Source organism: Gordionus sp. m RMFG-2023, chromosome 3, assembly GCF_954871325.1.
Source record: "Gordionus sp. m RMFG-2023 chromosome 3, tfGorSpeb1-WG-v2, whole genome shotgun sequence".
NCBI lineage: Eukaryota > Metazoa > Nematomorpha > Gordioida > Chordodea > Parachordodidae > Gordionus > Gordionus sp. m RMFG-2023.
The window spans coordinates 40,655,179-40,674,191 of NC_088777.1; the positions used below are offsets into that span (position 1 = coordinate 40,655,179).

General features: G+C 24.1%; 1 protein-coding gene across 3 annotated transcripts in view; it reads right to left on the minus strand.

Moving 5' to 3' along the window:
* LOC135926010 (uncharacterized) overlaps window positions 1–16,651 on the minus strand; it is a 32,009-nt gene extending 15,358 nt beyond the window's left edge. For 2 of the 3 annotated variants that reach the window (XM_065461649.1, XM_065461647.1), the window contains exons 1-10: window positions 16,574–16,651; window positions 16,447–16,519; window positions 16,221–16,380; window positions 16,060–16,156; window positions 10,460–10,548; window positions 9,741–10,086; window positions 9,432–9,511; window positions 1,461–1,692; window positions 797–861; window positions 493–547 (exon numbers count right to left, since the gene is read on the minus strand). In XM_065461649.1, the coding sequence (XP_065317721.1) occupies window positions 493–547; window positions 797–861; window positions 1,461–1,692; window positions 9,432–9,511; window positions 9,741–10,086; window positions 10,460–10,548; window positions 16,060–16,156; window positions 16,221–16,380; window positions 16,447–16,519; window positions 16,574–16,589 (1,213 nt within the window). In that variant the 5' untranslated portion in view covers window positions 16,590–16,651. The remainder of the gene's footprint in view (window positions 1–492; window positions 548–796; window positions 862–1,460; window positions 1,693–9,431; window positions 9,512–9,740; window positions 10,087–10,459; window positions 10,549–16,059; window positions 16,157–16,220; window positions 16,381–16,446; window positions 16,520–16,573) is intronic. The other variant, XM_065461648.1, reaches the window with a different exon arrangement.
* Window positions 16,652–19,013: the final 2,362 nt, after the last annotated feature.

The following is a 19,013-nucleotide window of genomic DNA, read 5'->3' on the forward strand; positions in this document are numbered from 1 at the left end:
CCCCCTTGGCACATGTAGACGCTGTCAGCAGAATAAATTGAAAATATCGTTGTTCATACGTCTTAGATATCTATAAGAAGGTTTTACCCCTTGATTATATATATGTTATATAAATAATTATAGCTTGATTTTTCTAGCTATATACTTCCAATAACTTTTATAATATGGATAAAACTTTAATGAACGTTTTTGCAAATTTTTTTTAAATTATTAAGAAAAATATATTTTGCTAAAAGAAAAAATACTAGAAGTTAATTTTTTATAATCAGTGGATAGAAAACTGTTTTCTGGCAAAATATATACTAAGAATCTTTTTAAATAGAATATCTAGATTTGATTTAAGTATCTTATTAAAAATCTTAAAAAGATACAAAGCATAAGATGCTAAAGGATTATGTATTAAAGATACAAGTATATGGGGTACTTTTCAAATATGATATAATATATTTATTGGCTAAAATAATATAAAAATATAATATATATTTAAAAAACTGCCTGTGTTTTTAAGTGATTGTTGTGGAATCTGTTGTGATTGCATGGCAGCAGTCTTATATATAATTTTAAAATAATGATCTTTTACAATCGATAAATGCATTAGAGGCCAAATATTCAAAAAAATTAATAGTGAGAGAACTTAAACCCAATAAACATTGCAAATTATAAAATTTCTGAGAACTATCAAAATCCTAAACCGCAGGAGATCGCTATGAAAGTAAAAAGAAGGTATTCATTTTTAGAAAGCATAATTTACACTACTAAACATATATTAAAAAAAATTATATTAATCAACACTTACTGAAGGTTTTATTCTAAAGCATGATGAACTGCTTGCAGGTAAATATTCGGATTGAGCGGCCTTTCCTGTTTAAAAGATGAAAAAATTATGGTTTATTAAATAATAAACAATTTAAAAAAATAATGAATAAAATGTAAACAAATTTAATAAATTTATTAAGTTTTGACTTTTAAAAATATTCAATTTTTGAAAATAATAATATAATAAATATTTGCCTATATAGAAATTTAAAAGTAAATCAAAAATTTTGGAGTCCATATCACGAGAATGTTTATTATTCTCCGAAGCTTGCTAATAAATATAATAAAAGACCTTTAGAGGGCCAATTTTTGAGCTCTGCCCAGCTTAAATTTTCTTAAACCCCTACCCGGTTTTTTTTATTTTTAAGCCTAGCCTGGGTCTTTTAAAATTTGACCATTTTAAGCCCTCGCCCCAATTTTCAAAATTTAGACTTTAAATAATCTTGGCTTCATTTTGAAATTCACTTCAAATCAAGCTGAATGATAAAAAATCCATTATATAATTTTCATTTAAATCTAGCCAGGGTTCTCAAAACATATTATTTATAACTCAAGGACCGAGCTGCAGGTCCCTAATATCTAATAAATAATTTTGAATTCAAGTAAATTTAAAAAAATATATTATTTAATTTATTTTAAAAAACCTATTAAATAATTATGATCATAGAAATGTAATCCTGGTACAGCCACATCAATGTCTGAATCATAGGCTCTGACCGAATATATTCCTTCCAAGTTCATAATATTATCGTTCCCATTATTGGTATCATAAATGGATAGATCTTTGATTATATCTTGAATAACCGAATTACGTTCCATTGGAAGATTTAAATTATGGGAGTCTGGAAGATTGATAGGAAATGACGACATTTTCGCCTATGCAAAAATGTGTAAAAAAAATGTTAAATTTCGAAATATTTTTTCTAAATTACTTGCAATATTTATGGCTAGTGTTGCGTAATCGGCTAATTTTAGCCGACTAAAAACGGCTTAGCCGAGATTTTAGGTGGAAAAATCGGCTAAGCCTAATTAGGTATAGCCTAAAAATCGGCTAAGCCTAATTAGGCTAAGCCTAAAAATCGGCTAAATCTAATTAGGCTAAGCCTAAAAATCGGCTAATTAGCTAAGCCTAAAAATCGGCTAAACCTAATTAGGCTAAGCCTAAAAATCGGCTAAGCCTAAAAATTGGCTAAGCCTAAAAATCGGCTAAGCCTAAAAATCGGCTAAGCCTAAAAATGGGCTAAGCCTAAAAATTGGCTAAAATAAATTAGTCAAAATTCTGCATCGATGCTTAGCATTAATTATTATTTATTTATTTTAGTAAAATAATTTATTTTATTTATATTTAATGTAAATATTTTATTATTATCAACAAATAAACATGATATGATTTAATATTTTTTATTTATATTATTATATTTTGAAATGAAAATAAATTTATTTATTTGATGTTTTTTTAATAAAAAAAATAATATGCTACTATATTGTTTAAATGTAATATTCTTTATAATATAATTTATTAGTGATTTTCACAATCTTCTTTGTAAATACATCTTTTATTGAGGAATTATATTGTAAATTTTATTAGATAAATAAACAATCTTTTAGGTGAAATCTTTTATCATTTTTTTAAAATTATCTATTTATTATTAAATAAGGTGGATTTTATGAAACTTTTTTGATGTTATTTTATATGATCTTTTTAAGGATAATATTTTAATGTGACAATTGTCATAATCGTTCTTTTATAAGTTTTTTGAATTTTTTTGAAGGAAGTATGTTAAAATAAGTATTAATAACATGTGTAAATACAAATTTAGTGAAGATGTACCAATGAAAAGTGACAATTGTCATAATCGTTATTTTTAAAGTTTTTCGAATTTTTTTGACGAAAATATGTTAAAATAAGAATTAATAACATGTGTAAATATAAATTTAGTGAAGATGTACCAATGAAAAGTGACAATTGTCATAATGGTTAATTTTAAAGTTTTTTGAATTTTTTTGACGAAAATTTGTTAAAATAAGTATTAATAACATGTGTAAATATAAATTTAGTGAAGATGTACTATAGAAAAGTGACAATTGTCATAATCGTTATTTTTAAAGTTTTTTGAATTTTTTTGACGAAAATATGTTAAAATAAGTATTAATAACATGTGTAAATATAAATTTAGTGAAGATGTACCAATGAAAAGTGACAATTGTCATAATCGCTATTTTTAAAGTTTTTTGAATTTTTTTGACGAAAATATGTTAAAATAAGTATTAATAACATGTGTAAATATAAATTTAGTGAAGATGTACCATAGAAAAGTGACAATTGTCATAATCGTTATTTTTAAAGTTTTTTGAATTTTTTTGAGGAAAATATGTTAAAATAAGTATTAATAACATGTGTAAATATAAATTTAGTGAAGATGTACCATAGAAAACTGACAATTGTCATAATCGCTATTTTTAATTTTTAAATTTTTTTGACGAAAATATGTTAAAATAAGTATTAATAACATGTGTAAATATAGATTTAGTGAAGATGTACCAATGAAAAGTGACATTTGTCATAATCGTTAATTTTAAAGTTTTTTGAATTTTTTTGAAGAAAATATGTTAAAATAAGTATTAATAACATGTGTAAATATAAATTTAGTGAAGAAGTACCAATGAAAAGTGACATTTGTCATAATAGTTATTTTTAAAGTTTTTTGAATTTTTTTGAAGAAAATATGTTAAAATAAATATTAAAAACATGTTTAAATTAAAATTTAGTGAAGATGTGCCATAGAAAAGTGACAATTGTCATAATCGTTATTTTTAATTTTTTGACGAAAATATGTTAAAATAAGTGTTAATAACATGTGTAAATATAAATTTAGTGAAGATGTACCAATGAAAAGTGACAATTGTCATAATCGTTATTTTTAAAGTTTTTGAATTTTATTGACAAAGATATTTTAAAATAAGTATTGATAACATGTTTAAATAAAAATTTAGTGAAGTTGTACTCTAGATAAGCGACAATTGTCTTAATCGTAATTTTTAAAGTTTTTTGATTTTTTTTGACGAAAATAGTTAACTTGCATCGATATTGATTTTAAAATAGAAAAAAAAGTTTACCCAAATTTTAAACAAGATTGTCTGGTGAAAATTGGTAAAAAAATAATAATTTCTAACTTAGGATTAGATATTATGATATAAATTTTGCATATTAATTTCTGACCCGATGAACAAATGTAATAAAATGCCAATTTGCTCCTGTTTTTGGGAAAGAATCTATTATTACCATATGTTTTTCTCTGGCATATACTCAGGCAATTTTAATTTTACAATCTATATTTTTACCCATTTACATCAAAGAAATTTTAAAAATAACGATTATGACAATTGTCACTTTTCTATAGTACATCTTCACTAAATTTTTATTTAAACATGTTATTATTACTCATTTTAACATATTTTCGTCAACAAAAATCAAAAAACTTGAAAAATAATGATTATGACAATTGTCGCTTATCTAGAGTACATCTTCATTAAATTTTTATTTAAACATGTTATATATACATATTTTAAAATATTTTCGTCAAAAAAATTCAAAAAACTTTAAGAATAACGATTATGACAATTGTCACTTTTCATTGGTACATCTTCACTAAATTTATATTTACACATGTTATTAATACTTATTTTAACATATTTTCGTCAAAAAAATTTAAAAAATAACGAATATGACAATTGTCACTTTTCATTGTCTTCACTAAATTTATATTTACACATGTTATTAATACTTATTTTAACATATTTTCGTCAAAAAAATTCAAAAAACTTTAAAATTAACCATTATGACAATTGTCAATTTTCTATGGTACATCTTCACTAAATTTTATTTAAACATGTTATCAATACTTATTTTAACATATTTTCTTCAAAAAAATTCAAAAAACTTATAAAATAACGATTATGACAATTGTCACTTTTCTATGGTACATCTTCACTAAGTTTTTATTTAAACATGTTTTTACTACTTATTTTAACATATTTTCTTCAAAAACATTCAAAAAACTTTAAAAATAACGATTATGACAAATGTCACTTTTCATTGGTACATCTTCACTAAATTTATATTTACACATGTTATTAATACTTATTTTAACCTATTTTCTTCAAAAAAATTCAAAAAACTTATAAAATAACGATTATGACAAATGTCACTTTTCATTGGTACATCTTCACTAAATTTATATTTACACATGTTATTAATACTTATTTTAACATATTTTCTTCAAAAAAATTCAAAAAACGTATAAAATAACGATTATGACAATTGTCACTTTTCTTTGGTACATCTTCACTAAATTTATATTTACACATGTTATTAATACTTATTTTAACCTATTTTCTTCAAAAAAATTCAAAAAACTTATAAAATAACGATTATGACAATTGTCACATTAAAATATTATCCTTAAAAAGATCATATAAAATCATCAAAAAAGTTTCATAAAATCCACCTCATTTAATAAAAAAGATAATTTTAAAAAAATTATAAAAGATTTCACCTAAAAGATTGTTTATTTATCTAATAAAATTTACAATATAATTCCTCAATAAAAGATGTATTTATAAAGAAGATTGTGAAAATCACTAATAAATTATATTAAAAAGAATATTACAATTTTACAATATAGAAGCATATTATTTTTTTTATTAATAACATCAAATAAATAAATTTATTTTCATTTGAAAATATAATAATATAAATAAAAAATATTAAATCATATCATGTTTATTTGTTGATAATAATAAAATATTTACATTAAATATAAATAAAATAAATTATTTTACTAAAATAAATAAATAATAATTAATACTAAGCATCTAGACAGAATTTTGACTAATTTTTAGCAGATTTATATAGGCTTAGCCGATTTTTAGGCTTAGCCGATTTTTAGGCTTAACCTAATTAGGCTTAGCCGATTTTTAGTTTTAGCCGATTTTTAGGCTTACCTAATTAGGCTTAGCCTTATTAGGCTTAGGCGTAGTTTTTAGCCGATTACGCAACACTATTTATGGCAATATATCAGAGTTGTTAAACGCACTTTTAAAAGTAGCGCGCTACCCCTATCGCTATTTGTCAAAAAAAGTAGCTCACTATTAGCTCCTATTTTTTAAAAGTAGCTTTAGCTACTTTTTAAGCTACTTTTTATAAAAAAAATTTACAAACAAATTTTTTATTTTTTGCTTATAATGTTATTGTATAGTAAATCTAAATATATTAAAAATCAACATTTATAAATATCAAAATATAGTTAGTTTTGATTATAAAAAAAATTATGTAATAAAAATAAATATTTATGGTAATTTGCTGCATTTTAATAATAAAATCATTTCAATATTATCATCCCCAAGTCTAGAGCGACGATCAGAAGATATAAGTTTTACCTTATTAAATAATCTCTCGACACTAGCACTTGAGGGTAAGGGCGTATTTAATCTTATAAACATATTTTTAATAAAAGATAGATTATCAATAATTTTATTTGCAAGTACATCGTATGTCTGGCATCCTATTATCATTTTGAGGGCTAATGCCACAGATCTTCTTTTTAAAGTTCTAGGGTCTAGCCAATGGCCTATGATTCCCAAACGAGCTCAAAAATATTTAATCAGATCAATTTATAAATATAAATAAGTTTTTACCTTCTATTATGTGTTCAACTATCTCCCGTGGTACATATATATATCTCTGATAACTTTACTATTAGAGCATCTTTTATCATTTTAAAGTTATCTGCTATTTTATTCATTAGTGTCTGGCGGCATAAAATTGTTGTACCAGGAAATAGAGTTTTAATCATCATGGTAAATGATGGATTATCAACTAAGGACATTGGCTGAACTGTATAAATTATAAAATCAACAATAACTTTATCAGCCAATTTCTGAGAAATATTGACATTTGCATTATTAATTTATATGGTTTGAATTGAATTAGTCTTTTTGGATGTAAAGTCGCCTATACCAAAATTATTTAGATGTTTCTCCATTTCCTTAAAACTCATGAACAGTCTTATAAAATAAATATTATTAGAAAGTAAAAGTGACAATTTACCTTTAGGTGCTTCTTGAGGTTATAGCTACTGGATTGATTTGAGGAAATATTTTTTTTTACATTTTAAACAAATAAATTTGAAACCAGTTTTGGTTATATATTTATTTAAAAAAAATTTCAAATCTAGGGAATGGGAAATTTGTATTATAGCTATTAAGAACATTTTCTTCCCTGGTATCTTCCATTTCATTAATATCATTGTCTGAATCACTTTCAAACGATTTGGATATCCATAGGCGATGACATTTTAAATTATTAACACGTGATTTAGGTTTATAATACAAATGAAAATATAAATTACAAATTGAAATTAAAATTAAAATATAATTTCAAAATTAAATAATAAATCATAATTATGATATTATATTTAAATTTTCATGTTTAAACTTACCTTCATTATATTTTTTTTAAAGTAGCAAAGTAGCGGCTACTTAGCAACTTTCAAATAAAGTAGCGAACTAAAAAATTAAATAATTACAAAAAAAGTAGCCGCTATTAGCTATAGCTACCAAAAAAGTTAGCGTGCTACTGATATATAAATGGGATGCCTTATTAAAAAAATATTTAAAATTATCCTAAGGTAGTTTTTTTAAACTGTTTAAATGTGTCAAATGAAAAAAAAATACATCCTTCTACAACATATCCTTTAAGGTATACTTATAGATGATATGATAGGAAGGAAGGAATAAAATGTATATAAATCAGAGACCTGCAGAGGTACCATTTGCACGGCCAAACCCGGCCCGGTTTTAAATTTTTTAGGCCCGGCCCGGATTTAAAAATTTAAGGCCCGGCCGTTCCGGATATTTTTTAAAAAATTTTTCGGAATTTTTTAAAATTATATTCGACCTGGTATATACAAAAATTCACCTATGAGGTATTTTACCATATTTTTCAGTGAGTAATCGCTTATTATTTAAAAAATACATGTAAAAAGCGAATATTTTGAGAATATTATATTGAATTTATAAAAATTATAAAACTGTTAGTTATAAAAATGGATATTTTGAGCATATACTATATTTTATATTGCATTTATAAAAATAAAACTAATATTCATAAAAATGGTAATAATATTTTGAGCATATACTATATTTTATATTGCATTTAAAAATAATAAAATTAATATTTAACTTATAAAATTGGAAAATATTTTGAGAATATAATATATTGTATTTAATTTACTATTTAATTTATAAAATAAAAATAAATCGCTATTTAAAAAATTCATGTATAATAAATAGTATTTTGAAAATATAATTAATTGCACAATATTAATATAATTTATTTTATTAAATTTTTAACAAACGAAGATAATTATATTATATAATATTGTAAAAAAAAATAATGAAAAATGTTGGATTAAAAACTTTCATGACTCAAGGTAAATATAATAAATGCAATAAATATTTGACAGTTTGCAAAGTAAAAAACCAGCATGATTGACAAACCCTATACTCAAGAAAGATATTAAAAATTCACAAATTATCATGAAGAAAGAGAAGCATATCTACCTTTTCAGGATAAGATTACTTTTTCTTTCTTCAAGAATTCTCGTAGTGGAAAACGCTCACAGCTTGCACTTGAAGCAGGAATTGCCAATTTTGCTAAAATTGGAAATTCGCTTTGATGAGCCGCCTACCACTCTAACAAATTATCCACCTTAAATGTTTCATCTATTTTTTTATTTATGTAATTATAATATTCATCATCGGGTATTGACATATTACCAGAATTACCATCGCCTCATTTGTCATAAAACGATTCAGTTTGTTTAACAACAGTCGTAATTTGACTGGTCGATGGTATTTCATTTACTTCCTGAAATTTAATATAATCTTTTATATAGTTTTCCGTCATCTTGCGATCTGTCCCTGACTATATACGTAATTGCTTGAATTTGGGACAGAGAAAAAGAGAAATAAAATGATACTTGTGTAAAACAAATTTTTCAATTAAAAAATGCTTTATATTAAGTAAAATCAATTTTATTTCTCCTTTTTCGCTTTGAAAGTTATAGCGAACTTCAAGAAGTGATATTCCTTTATTTGATTGTTTTGGTAAAATATATTCTAAAAATTTAGATATGAATTATAAAAAAATATATTAATACTTTGAATAAATTTGCAGGAAATTAATAATTAGATCGATCTGTGGGTGTTAGGTAGTGTTAACCATCACCCAATATTATATTAATCATAACTATAATATAATATAATCTTATAACCATTAACTCATAATGTAAAAATTTTTATAAAAAATATTAAGGCCCGGCCCGGATATATTTTTAAAAAAAATTTTTTAGGCACGGCCCGGATTTAAAAAAATTTTTTTAGGCCCAGCCCGGCCCGGGTATATTTAAAAAATTTAAAATACGGCCCGGCCAGGTCCGGGCCGGGCTTAGGGCCGGGCCTGCAGGTCTCTGATATAAATAAAGTTGCATACAAAATTTGAAGATAAAATATTTGATAAATTTATATACTATAAAATGTTTAAGAATAATTACTTTATTCGGTAAAATTTTCTTTCTATATTTTCGTTTAACCCTATGTTTAACATCAGAAGTTGTTGGTGCCGACTTATCAGCTATATTTGTAAAAAAACTGATATTATATAGATTCAAATAAACATTATGTAAAAGATGATTTAGGCATGCACATGTTCCAATTGAAATTAGGAGTGATTCACACTTTTTTTGTGATGTCACTAGATGTTATAAAAAAAATGGTCCTATTATATAACATTAACTTATGTAAAAATAAATTATCGCACCCACAAAAATATGAAAGGGCTAAAAATTTTTAAAAAAAAGAACCGTGATCTATTTCAAGTGTTGTAGGGGTGAGATCATTGTCGTGATCTTCGAATGATATATTAGTGATGACGATATTTCTATCTTCCCATTTTTGGCAGAGCTCCTTGAATTCCGTGATCATTTCAATGTCAGTGAAAGGTAGGTAAACTGTTCCAAACCTTATCCTATCTTCTTTAGCATTGCCACTCTCTTCTTTCATGTTGATTTCGCTATCCTCTTTCGTTTTGTTTTCATTATTTTCTTTGACCTGTTCTTTGTTAAGCAAATCATTATCGGCAGATTTTTGGATACTCTCTTCGATCGTGGGTTCAGTGGGTAGTGAGAAATTTAAGGATTCCAAATAACCCTTTAATTATAAAATAAATATTAGAAAAGTTAATAAAATATAAAAATTTCTCTGGTTGTCAGCCGAGAAATATAGGATGTCAAATTATTTTGGGTCCAATCCGTGACCCGGATTTTTATAATCATTTTACGGTCCAGCCCGTTTTAAATTTAATATTTAAATAATTTTGATTACATTTTCTAAATGGTTTCAAATTTATAAAAAATAAGATTTAAAGCAATCTGTGTTTCCAGTCTCAGCTTTCCAGTTCTTTATATATTTTTCCAATTTTTTCTCTAATTCTAAAATAAAAATTGTTTTATTCTTTTCATATTTGGTTATCGTTAATCTTAATTGTCATCAAGTTAATATAATTAAAGCTAATAAATAATACTTTTAAATCAAATCTGGAATCTAAGGGTTTCACAGAGTTGGAGCGCAAAATTTTTTTGGTTTTATCCACAAAGCTAACTTCACAATAACCTTTAAATTAAATGAGAGTATAAAATGAAAGTAGTTTATTTATAAATTAGTGTGTATTATAAATAGATCAATGTGTTATTTTTAGTGATAAACTGCTCGATTTAACCACTTTTAAAGACGGCCACATCAAGATTTTAGCCAAAATAATATTATCTAAGCTCGAAATTTCGGGGATAGATGTGCAAACCTTTCTGCCATCCATGAGCCTTGGGTAATATTTTGGGCTAAAATTTTGCATTATATGTTTTTTTTAAAACGAATAAATAGAACCATTTAACAAAGCCAATTAATTTTTCGATAGCCTACTCTATAATTTTAGAAAATTTAGCTATGAACTTTTGAATTAATTTTAATCTACATTTCCATATATTTATGACTCAAATGTTAATATGAAAAAATTATCGGAAATTTATATGGTAGATCATTTTACACATGCGGGAATATATTTATGGTAAAATCAGACTTTTAAAATTTAAAAAAACGAGTTCAATAAACGATTTAAAGCTGAAAAAAATATTGACGCTAATAATAGCATATATATATGTGTATTTATTTTTTAAACTGAAAAATATTTTAGAAGACAAATTATTAAAGATTTGACTAAACTAAGTATCCTCATACACTATAAATCATCGAATTAACAAATAATTAAAAAATGGCATATTTAGCATCAGGGTAATCTGGGAAATGCAAAAGTAGTATTAAAAAAATGTATAGATAAATGTTATAAAAAAAATATTTTGTAAAAATTCTATTAAACCGCGAATCTACCCAATATTCGTTAATTAGTAAGAGAAAAATAAGGAAAACATGTTCTAGAATATGGAAACGTAAATATTCGAAAATCAAATTAATTGGTAGCAAAACAAAAATAAAATCATGCTAAGGCCATATCCAGGCAGAATGTTTTTCAAAGCGGGTTTTGGGTAATGTTACCAGCAATTTTTTTTATTATTTGAACCTACGATTCATAAGAAATATGGGTAGATGTACAACTGGCAACAAATAAAGTCTGCTGTAAACAAATGGTAAAAACTTCAAATGTGGTCCCCTCTTCATTTTGACCATCTCGTTGTGTTGACCGTATTACTTCGATCCCTTGAGTAGTTACTATAGTTTTTACTATTGATTCATACGTACTTACGAATTAACCTTATATATTACCTTAAGTTTAATTTTCTGACATTTATTTTTGTCGATTTTTTTCCGGGTTTTCCATTGTTTCGGTAGGAAAACTACGAATGCTTTGAGTGGAAAATTTATTTATTTTATAAACTTGAAGAATACTAATAAATTATAAGTCATTATAGAAGATTAAACTTTAACTATATAAGAATACAAAAAACAAATGTCGCCATTATTATAATCCTCATATTAAATTACCTTTATATTTTAATATTTTATTATACATGATTATCAACACATTCCTTATAATTAATAAAGTTTATAATAACATAATTATATCTTTTATTATCCAATCATAAATCATCTTGACATTTTTCTATAGTATAATATTTTGTAAGCCTTCCTTTTATTTTAAATAAAAATTTTGAACGTGAACGTATTTCATTCTTCTTTTTTTTTAAAAAATACGTTCTTTTTAACGTTCATTTAATTAAAAAAGTGAAAATTTTTATTTTAAAATATGTTTTAATACAAATATTAAATCCAAAAGGTATATAGTATTGAACATAGCTCGATTTAAACGATTTCAAAAACAACTAACCCAAGATTTTAGTCAAAAAAAATCGGCAAGCCAGGAGATTAAGGTCATAAATAGCAGAAAAACTTAGGCAACTATTCGTAAAATCTTGAAGATTATGCAATAAATCTTGATTTACGAGCTGCTTGATGTTATTATATTATGCATTTATTATTTTTTTTATATTACACGTATTTTAAAAAATATATTATAGATATGAATGAACGCGATCATGAATTCGAACGCGTTCCTCTTTTTTGCAAATACATTTTAAACGCAAACGGATTCAATTTTATACTAATAAACGATGGTCAGCGAACCATATCGTTTTTTTTGAAAATAATTATAGCACTACAAAAACCGATAATAATATTAATTTCTTTAAAAATATCATTTATAATATGAGGTCAGTTAAATAAAATAATTTATACTGGATTAATTCAATAATTAAATAATGTAAATTAAACATTAAATTTTAATATATTATATAAATGATTGTTTCAATATTTTGTGATATAAAAAAATTATATAAAATGGATAATATTATTTCGCAAGTTGGGGTTATTTACCCACAAATTTTGATTTATATATTTCCGAAGTAGCATTAGGGGTGTACCGGTATTTTTAACGTATGAGATCGGGTAATTTTTTGCCTTTTGAAATATCGGTATCAGCCGATATTATTAAATTTACCGATATGGTCCGATAAAATAACCGATATTATTAAATTTGCCGATATGGTCCGATAAAATGACCTTTTAATTGAAATTTTAAATTTATTAATAATTAAGAAAATATATTTATAAAAAATTTTAAAAAATCTCAACAATTACATTACATTAGCTATAAATAAACTAGTTGGGATTAAAATAGAAAGATGGATCAAAAAAATTACAACGATTTTACTATATAAATAAATGATCAATATTTATATACTTTTACATTGGTGAGATGAGTATAGTATAATTGAATAAATATAAAATGATATAGTCAAAAAATCAGATTCTAAATATCGGATCGATAATCGGCCATTATCAATTTAATATCAGCAATATTAGATCGGCCTCCAAAAAGTGGTATAGGTAAGAGGTCTGCATTGAGGGGGGGTTTTAACCCCCTGCCAGCCGATACTTCAGACGGGAGCGTTCAAGTTTTTGGAAATATTTTCAACATTGGGCGGGTAGCGGGCTTAAAAAATAAGTAATGGCGGTCGTGGGCGGGTGAATTTAAATATTTTTTAAGGAAAATGAGCAGAACAGACTTAAGTTATTAAAAATACTAGTTTTATTTAATTAAAAATACATTAAAATAAATGAATAAACCAAACCAGCCTTAAAATAATTTCTAAAGATTAGGCTGGCAGGCGGGTTAAACAAAATTGGATATTTAAAAAATATTATAGAGCGGAGGGCGGGTTAAAAAAATTCCCAAACAACGAGTGGGCGGGTTTTTAGTGTAGACCACTAGTATGCCTATCGTCCCGTAGTATCGAATTAGGATTATGTTTATACCTTTTGTCGCCTTACAAACAGGTGAAAAAAGGTGTTTATCATTTACGGCCTATTTTAACTGAATTTAGTCCAAATATTATCTGTTTTGCAAGCTAGTTACCATTTTTTAATAATTAACCCAGCATTAAAGTACAAAGTTAGACTGCCATCTTGTTTTACTTTCTAATGATAGTTAATAGGGAAATTGATTATTGGGATTTAAAATTTTGATCATATTATTAGGGAGTTGTCAGAATTATCAAGAGCCCAATATAAAAATGTACTGTATATCAATTAATCAGTTGGAACATCATATAAATGGATCTTTCAACACACATTTACTGCCCATATTTTCAAAATTATAGCAAATTATAAAATATAGCCAAAATAATTCAAAATAACAAAATTTTAAAAGTGTGGACAGGGTGATAGAATAACCAAAATTTAATATGTTCAGGAATTAAATCTATAAAAAAAAGCCAGGTTTAAAAATCGAAAAAAATTATGGCCAGAATTTAAATTAGACCACATTGAAATTAGACCACGTCTAATTGATTAAAACAAATTGTGATTTAAATTGGTAGATTTATCATAATTTAATAAAATAAATACCGTTTTTCAGATTTATCAATTAGATTATTTTAAATAAAAATAAATATTTTATTTATAAAAAAAGTGAATAAATTACTAATGGCTAAATTTTAATGGTCACACATGCATCATTGATTTTTAAAAGCTTAAAACTAAGATAAAAGGATAGAATAGATATTTGTTGTAATGTAAAACTAGAGTAAGTATAAATTTATATTGTTGATTCAAATTCTGTAATGATTTCTCCTTTGAGAATAAATCAAATTAATTTAAAAACCAAATCCATTTTATATTTTTTTTGTTTTGGTTTAATTTTTGATTGTATATAAAAATTAAATTATATAATATTAATAAAAAGAAACAAAATTTAATTTGTCTTATTCTAGTGTTGGTGAAAGGCTCAATTTAGCCAATTTAAAAATGGTTAACTGAATATGTTAGCCAGAAGTAATTGTTCAAGCTTGAAAATTTTACCCATAGATGAGAGGTGTGGACTTATAGAGGCTTGGCTTAGGTGATAATATTTTGGTCAACATTTTGATTTAGCTATTTCCAAAAATTGGCTAAATTAGTGTTGTTAAACGGCTCAATTTGAGTCAATTTAAACACCCAACTCAATATTTTAGCCAGAATTATATTGTCTAAGCCTCAAGATTTTGTTAAGAGATGTTCAAACCTTTGTGCCACCTATGAGCAAAATCTTAAGGCTTGCATAATAAATTTACTAATAAAATATTGAGTTAACTATTTTTAAAAATCGGCTCAAAATGAGGTGTTTAACAACACTAGGCTAAATTGAATTGTTTAACAATACATTTAGCTATAATCATTGCCCACATTTTATGTATGGTGATTTTTTGAAAAATAAAATAAATTCAAATCATTCAAGTTATTTATCTTTTTATGTCACTGTAAATATTGGATAAATATTTATTATTGGATCAATTTTGATTGGCAAATATCAGATCTAAAAAATTTATGGGTTTATAAAAGAAAAAACATATTCTGAATACAATATTAATTTATTTGGACAAAAAAGATGAGATATTTTTAATGAATCATCTTGAAATTTTTACTGTGCATTTTCTAGATAAAGTTTACATGACAAACATATTTATATTTTTTGGAATTTTGGGAGTGTTCATAGTTTATTCAAAAATAATAATTTTAGATTTTTTGAGAATTTTTTCATTTTTTTAACTTTATATTTGCATTTTTTAAATAATATTTAATTGTCAGATGTAATACATTTTTTATTAACAAGTATCAGTAGTTAATAAAAAATTGATTTTTTTCAAACTTACCTTTTCATTTTTATAACTGTTAAATTATGATTGCATTTTCTAGATAATCAATCCTAGATATGATTCCAATTTTAAACATTTTTACAATCTATTTGTTTGCTAATTAGCAAGGATTTATAATTAGTCAAACATCATTAATGAAAATAAATATAAATAGTTTATTTAAAACCTATTATTGCTATTATATATTTTTTTTAGCTTCAATAAGTGGTTGGATATAAAATATTAATTTTAAAAACCTATCTACTGTCTAATCAAATATTTAAAAAAAATTAATACTACGTGAAAAATCTTTACCAAATAAATATTATAATACATGATTTAATTAGATAAAACTTTTTAAGATCAAAAAATAAATATTCAATTTTCTCACTTATATAATCATATAAATATTTATAAGATTAATAATAACAATTCTTTTCACCTATTTTCCCATCTGGATTTATGCTTGTTATTTTTCCAGGAGTATATTGAAACTTTACAGACCATCTTGCTAAAACTCTATCTCCCAATTCTAATTCCTAAAATAATTATTTAAATTATTAATTTCGATACTGCTTTATAAAAAATTAGATATATATTTACTTTTGTAATCTGAAAAAACCCATTTTTTATTTTGTTAGATATTGGTCTGATTCTTTCATTATCTAATGATAACCATTCATCATATTTATTATTCCACCCTTTGAAATGAATAAGAATTTTTCTGGCCTCCTTTTTGTAATCAATAACTTTGGCAATATACCTAATTGAAGATATGATTTATATTCAAATTATATAATCAAATTTATAGAATCAAATTTAAATATACCAATGATCGCCATCCCTTGCTTCAATATAAGATCCCTTCTTAATTGAATTATCAATTGAGAGAGTATTTTCTTCTAAATTATTAAAAAATTAAATAATAATTGCACTAATATTAAATTTATATTAACCTTTGTGCTGATCCATATCAGTTATAGATAGGATAAGCTAAACTTCTCCAATAATAAAGTGATAGACATTTATCTTAAAAGTTTGGTCTTGTACATCAAATTTTTAATTAGAAGTTGACATTTTTAGTAAAGCTATTTTTTTCTTCTTTGAAAAACAGTTTTGAGTTAAATTTTTAATACGAATATATTTATTATTTTAAGATATAATACACCAACTAGAAGTGGTGCGACAATAATATATAAAATTTTAATTATTTTCATCATATCACTCTGGTTCTTATTTTATAGTTCAAATCATTTCTAATATAGCTTCCTTGCCGTGTAAATAACTCAAAACTTCAATATATTTGCATCTTCTAAAGATTTTTACTGTTTTAGTTTTATCAATTTATCTAACATAATAATTCTGACATGGGTTACCATCGTAGTGTCATGGCTATGACGGCAAATTAACAGCATCTATTATTTGTGTGGCTATGTAATTTAAGATTACTAGCTGCTGAGAGCATATGATTGCATATTTTAGATAAGCAATAATGGTCAACTGTGTAGTCGTTTATATATCATTAAAAATGAAAGATAATCTTTTAGAAATTTAATATCTTACAAAAATTTTCTCGATTACTTATCTAGCTTCCATAATGTCATCTAAGAGGAAGCTCTAGCCACTTTATAGTTTTATGATTTAAATTGGTCGTTTATATTCTCTTCTTCAAGAATTGTTGATTTGGTTAGGCCTATAAATTTTTCCTTATTAGGTCCATTTTGTAAAACTGTCTAAAATGGTAACAGAGAGTTATATTAGTTTCATGGCCATTTGTAAATGTAACTTGCTAGAATTATATAGCCTTATGTGGTTTTTAAAAATAATTATCAGAGGCATATGTATGAATTAATTAACCTTTTTATCATTTGTAATTCTTTACGCAAAATCTTTTTATATCAGCAATCGAAAATATTTATACTGTAATAAATAGATTTTGTATTAAAAAGTATTATTTTTAGAAATGTCTTGTATTGTTTTAATTATTTATATGCTAGTTTATTTTGTATGCAAAATATTATAAATGACAAAATATGGGAGATGATAGACTTACGCCAAATGGCGTATTAGCAAGAAATAAAAGTTATATTTTTTCTTATTTATACGCATTTTCCGAATCGATAAAAAAGTTACAAAATTTAACGAATCATTTAAAATTTGTATTTATAATAAAATGGAGTATAAATAATATCGTGGACGAAATTTAGTAAACTATAAATCAATATAAAAATTTAAAATACATAAATCTTTATATATCAGATTTTAGAATGTCACCAAAAAGTACTACCATAGTAATACCTTACTTATTTCCCAATATTTAGTAAACTATAAAGCAATGTAAAAATTTAAAATACATAAATCTTTATATATCAGATTTTAGAATGTCACCAAAAGTACTACCATAGTAATACCTTTTTAAAATACATAAATCTTTATATCAGATTTTAGAATGTCACCAAAAAGTACTACCTACCTTACTTATTTCCCAATATTTAGTAAACTATAAAGCAATATAAAAATTTAAATTACATAAATCTTAAGATGGCTATGAATTAGGAAATTTAGAATGATTGAGTAAAGAATAAACTTGTGCTTCAAATAAACAAACAATTACTCATTTTTTATATAAATTTTTTTATTGAATTTATGTTGAAATTTATAAATTATTTTTTATGTCTTATTTTAAAGGTTACCTGGGAACATTAAAGTTCTTACCTTGTGATGACTTATTCTATAAAATTGACACACAACAATCCCTAACAAGCTTCAAATCTACAAACAATTGCTCATTTTTTATATAATTTTTTTTATTGAATTCATGTTGAAATTTATAAATTATAATGTATGTTTTATTTTAAAGGTTACTTGGAAACACTAAAGATCTTACCTTGTGATGACTTATTCTATAAAATTGACACACAACAAATACTAGCAAGCTTCAAATTTACAAACAATTACTCATTTTTTATATAAATTTTTTTATTGAATTTGTTGAAATTTATAAATTATATCTTTTGATATTATTTTTTTAAATAGAGTTTAAAAAATAAATTTTTCTTAATGAGCTCCCATAATGTTCTTAATTAATTTACCTAAATTAATTTAATTTTAAAAATTTATGATTGGACATTTTAAATCATTTTATAAATGATTGTATTAACTTCAATAATATATTTCAATTTAATGAATAAAATTTATTTAATACTATATTTCGTGTATAAATTATAATACTATATTTAATTGCGTCATTTAATACTACATTTCGATTTAACCCTTCACTAGAAATGTTAAAAATCATTTAACTTCAAAGGTGGGTCTATTTTATCCCTAATGCAAAATTAATAAAAATTAGATTTAAATAAAAAATTAAATTTGTAGGCAAAATTCTCCTAAAAA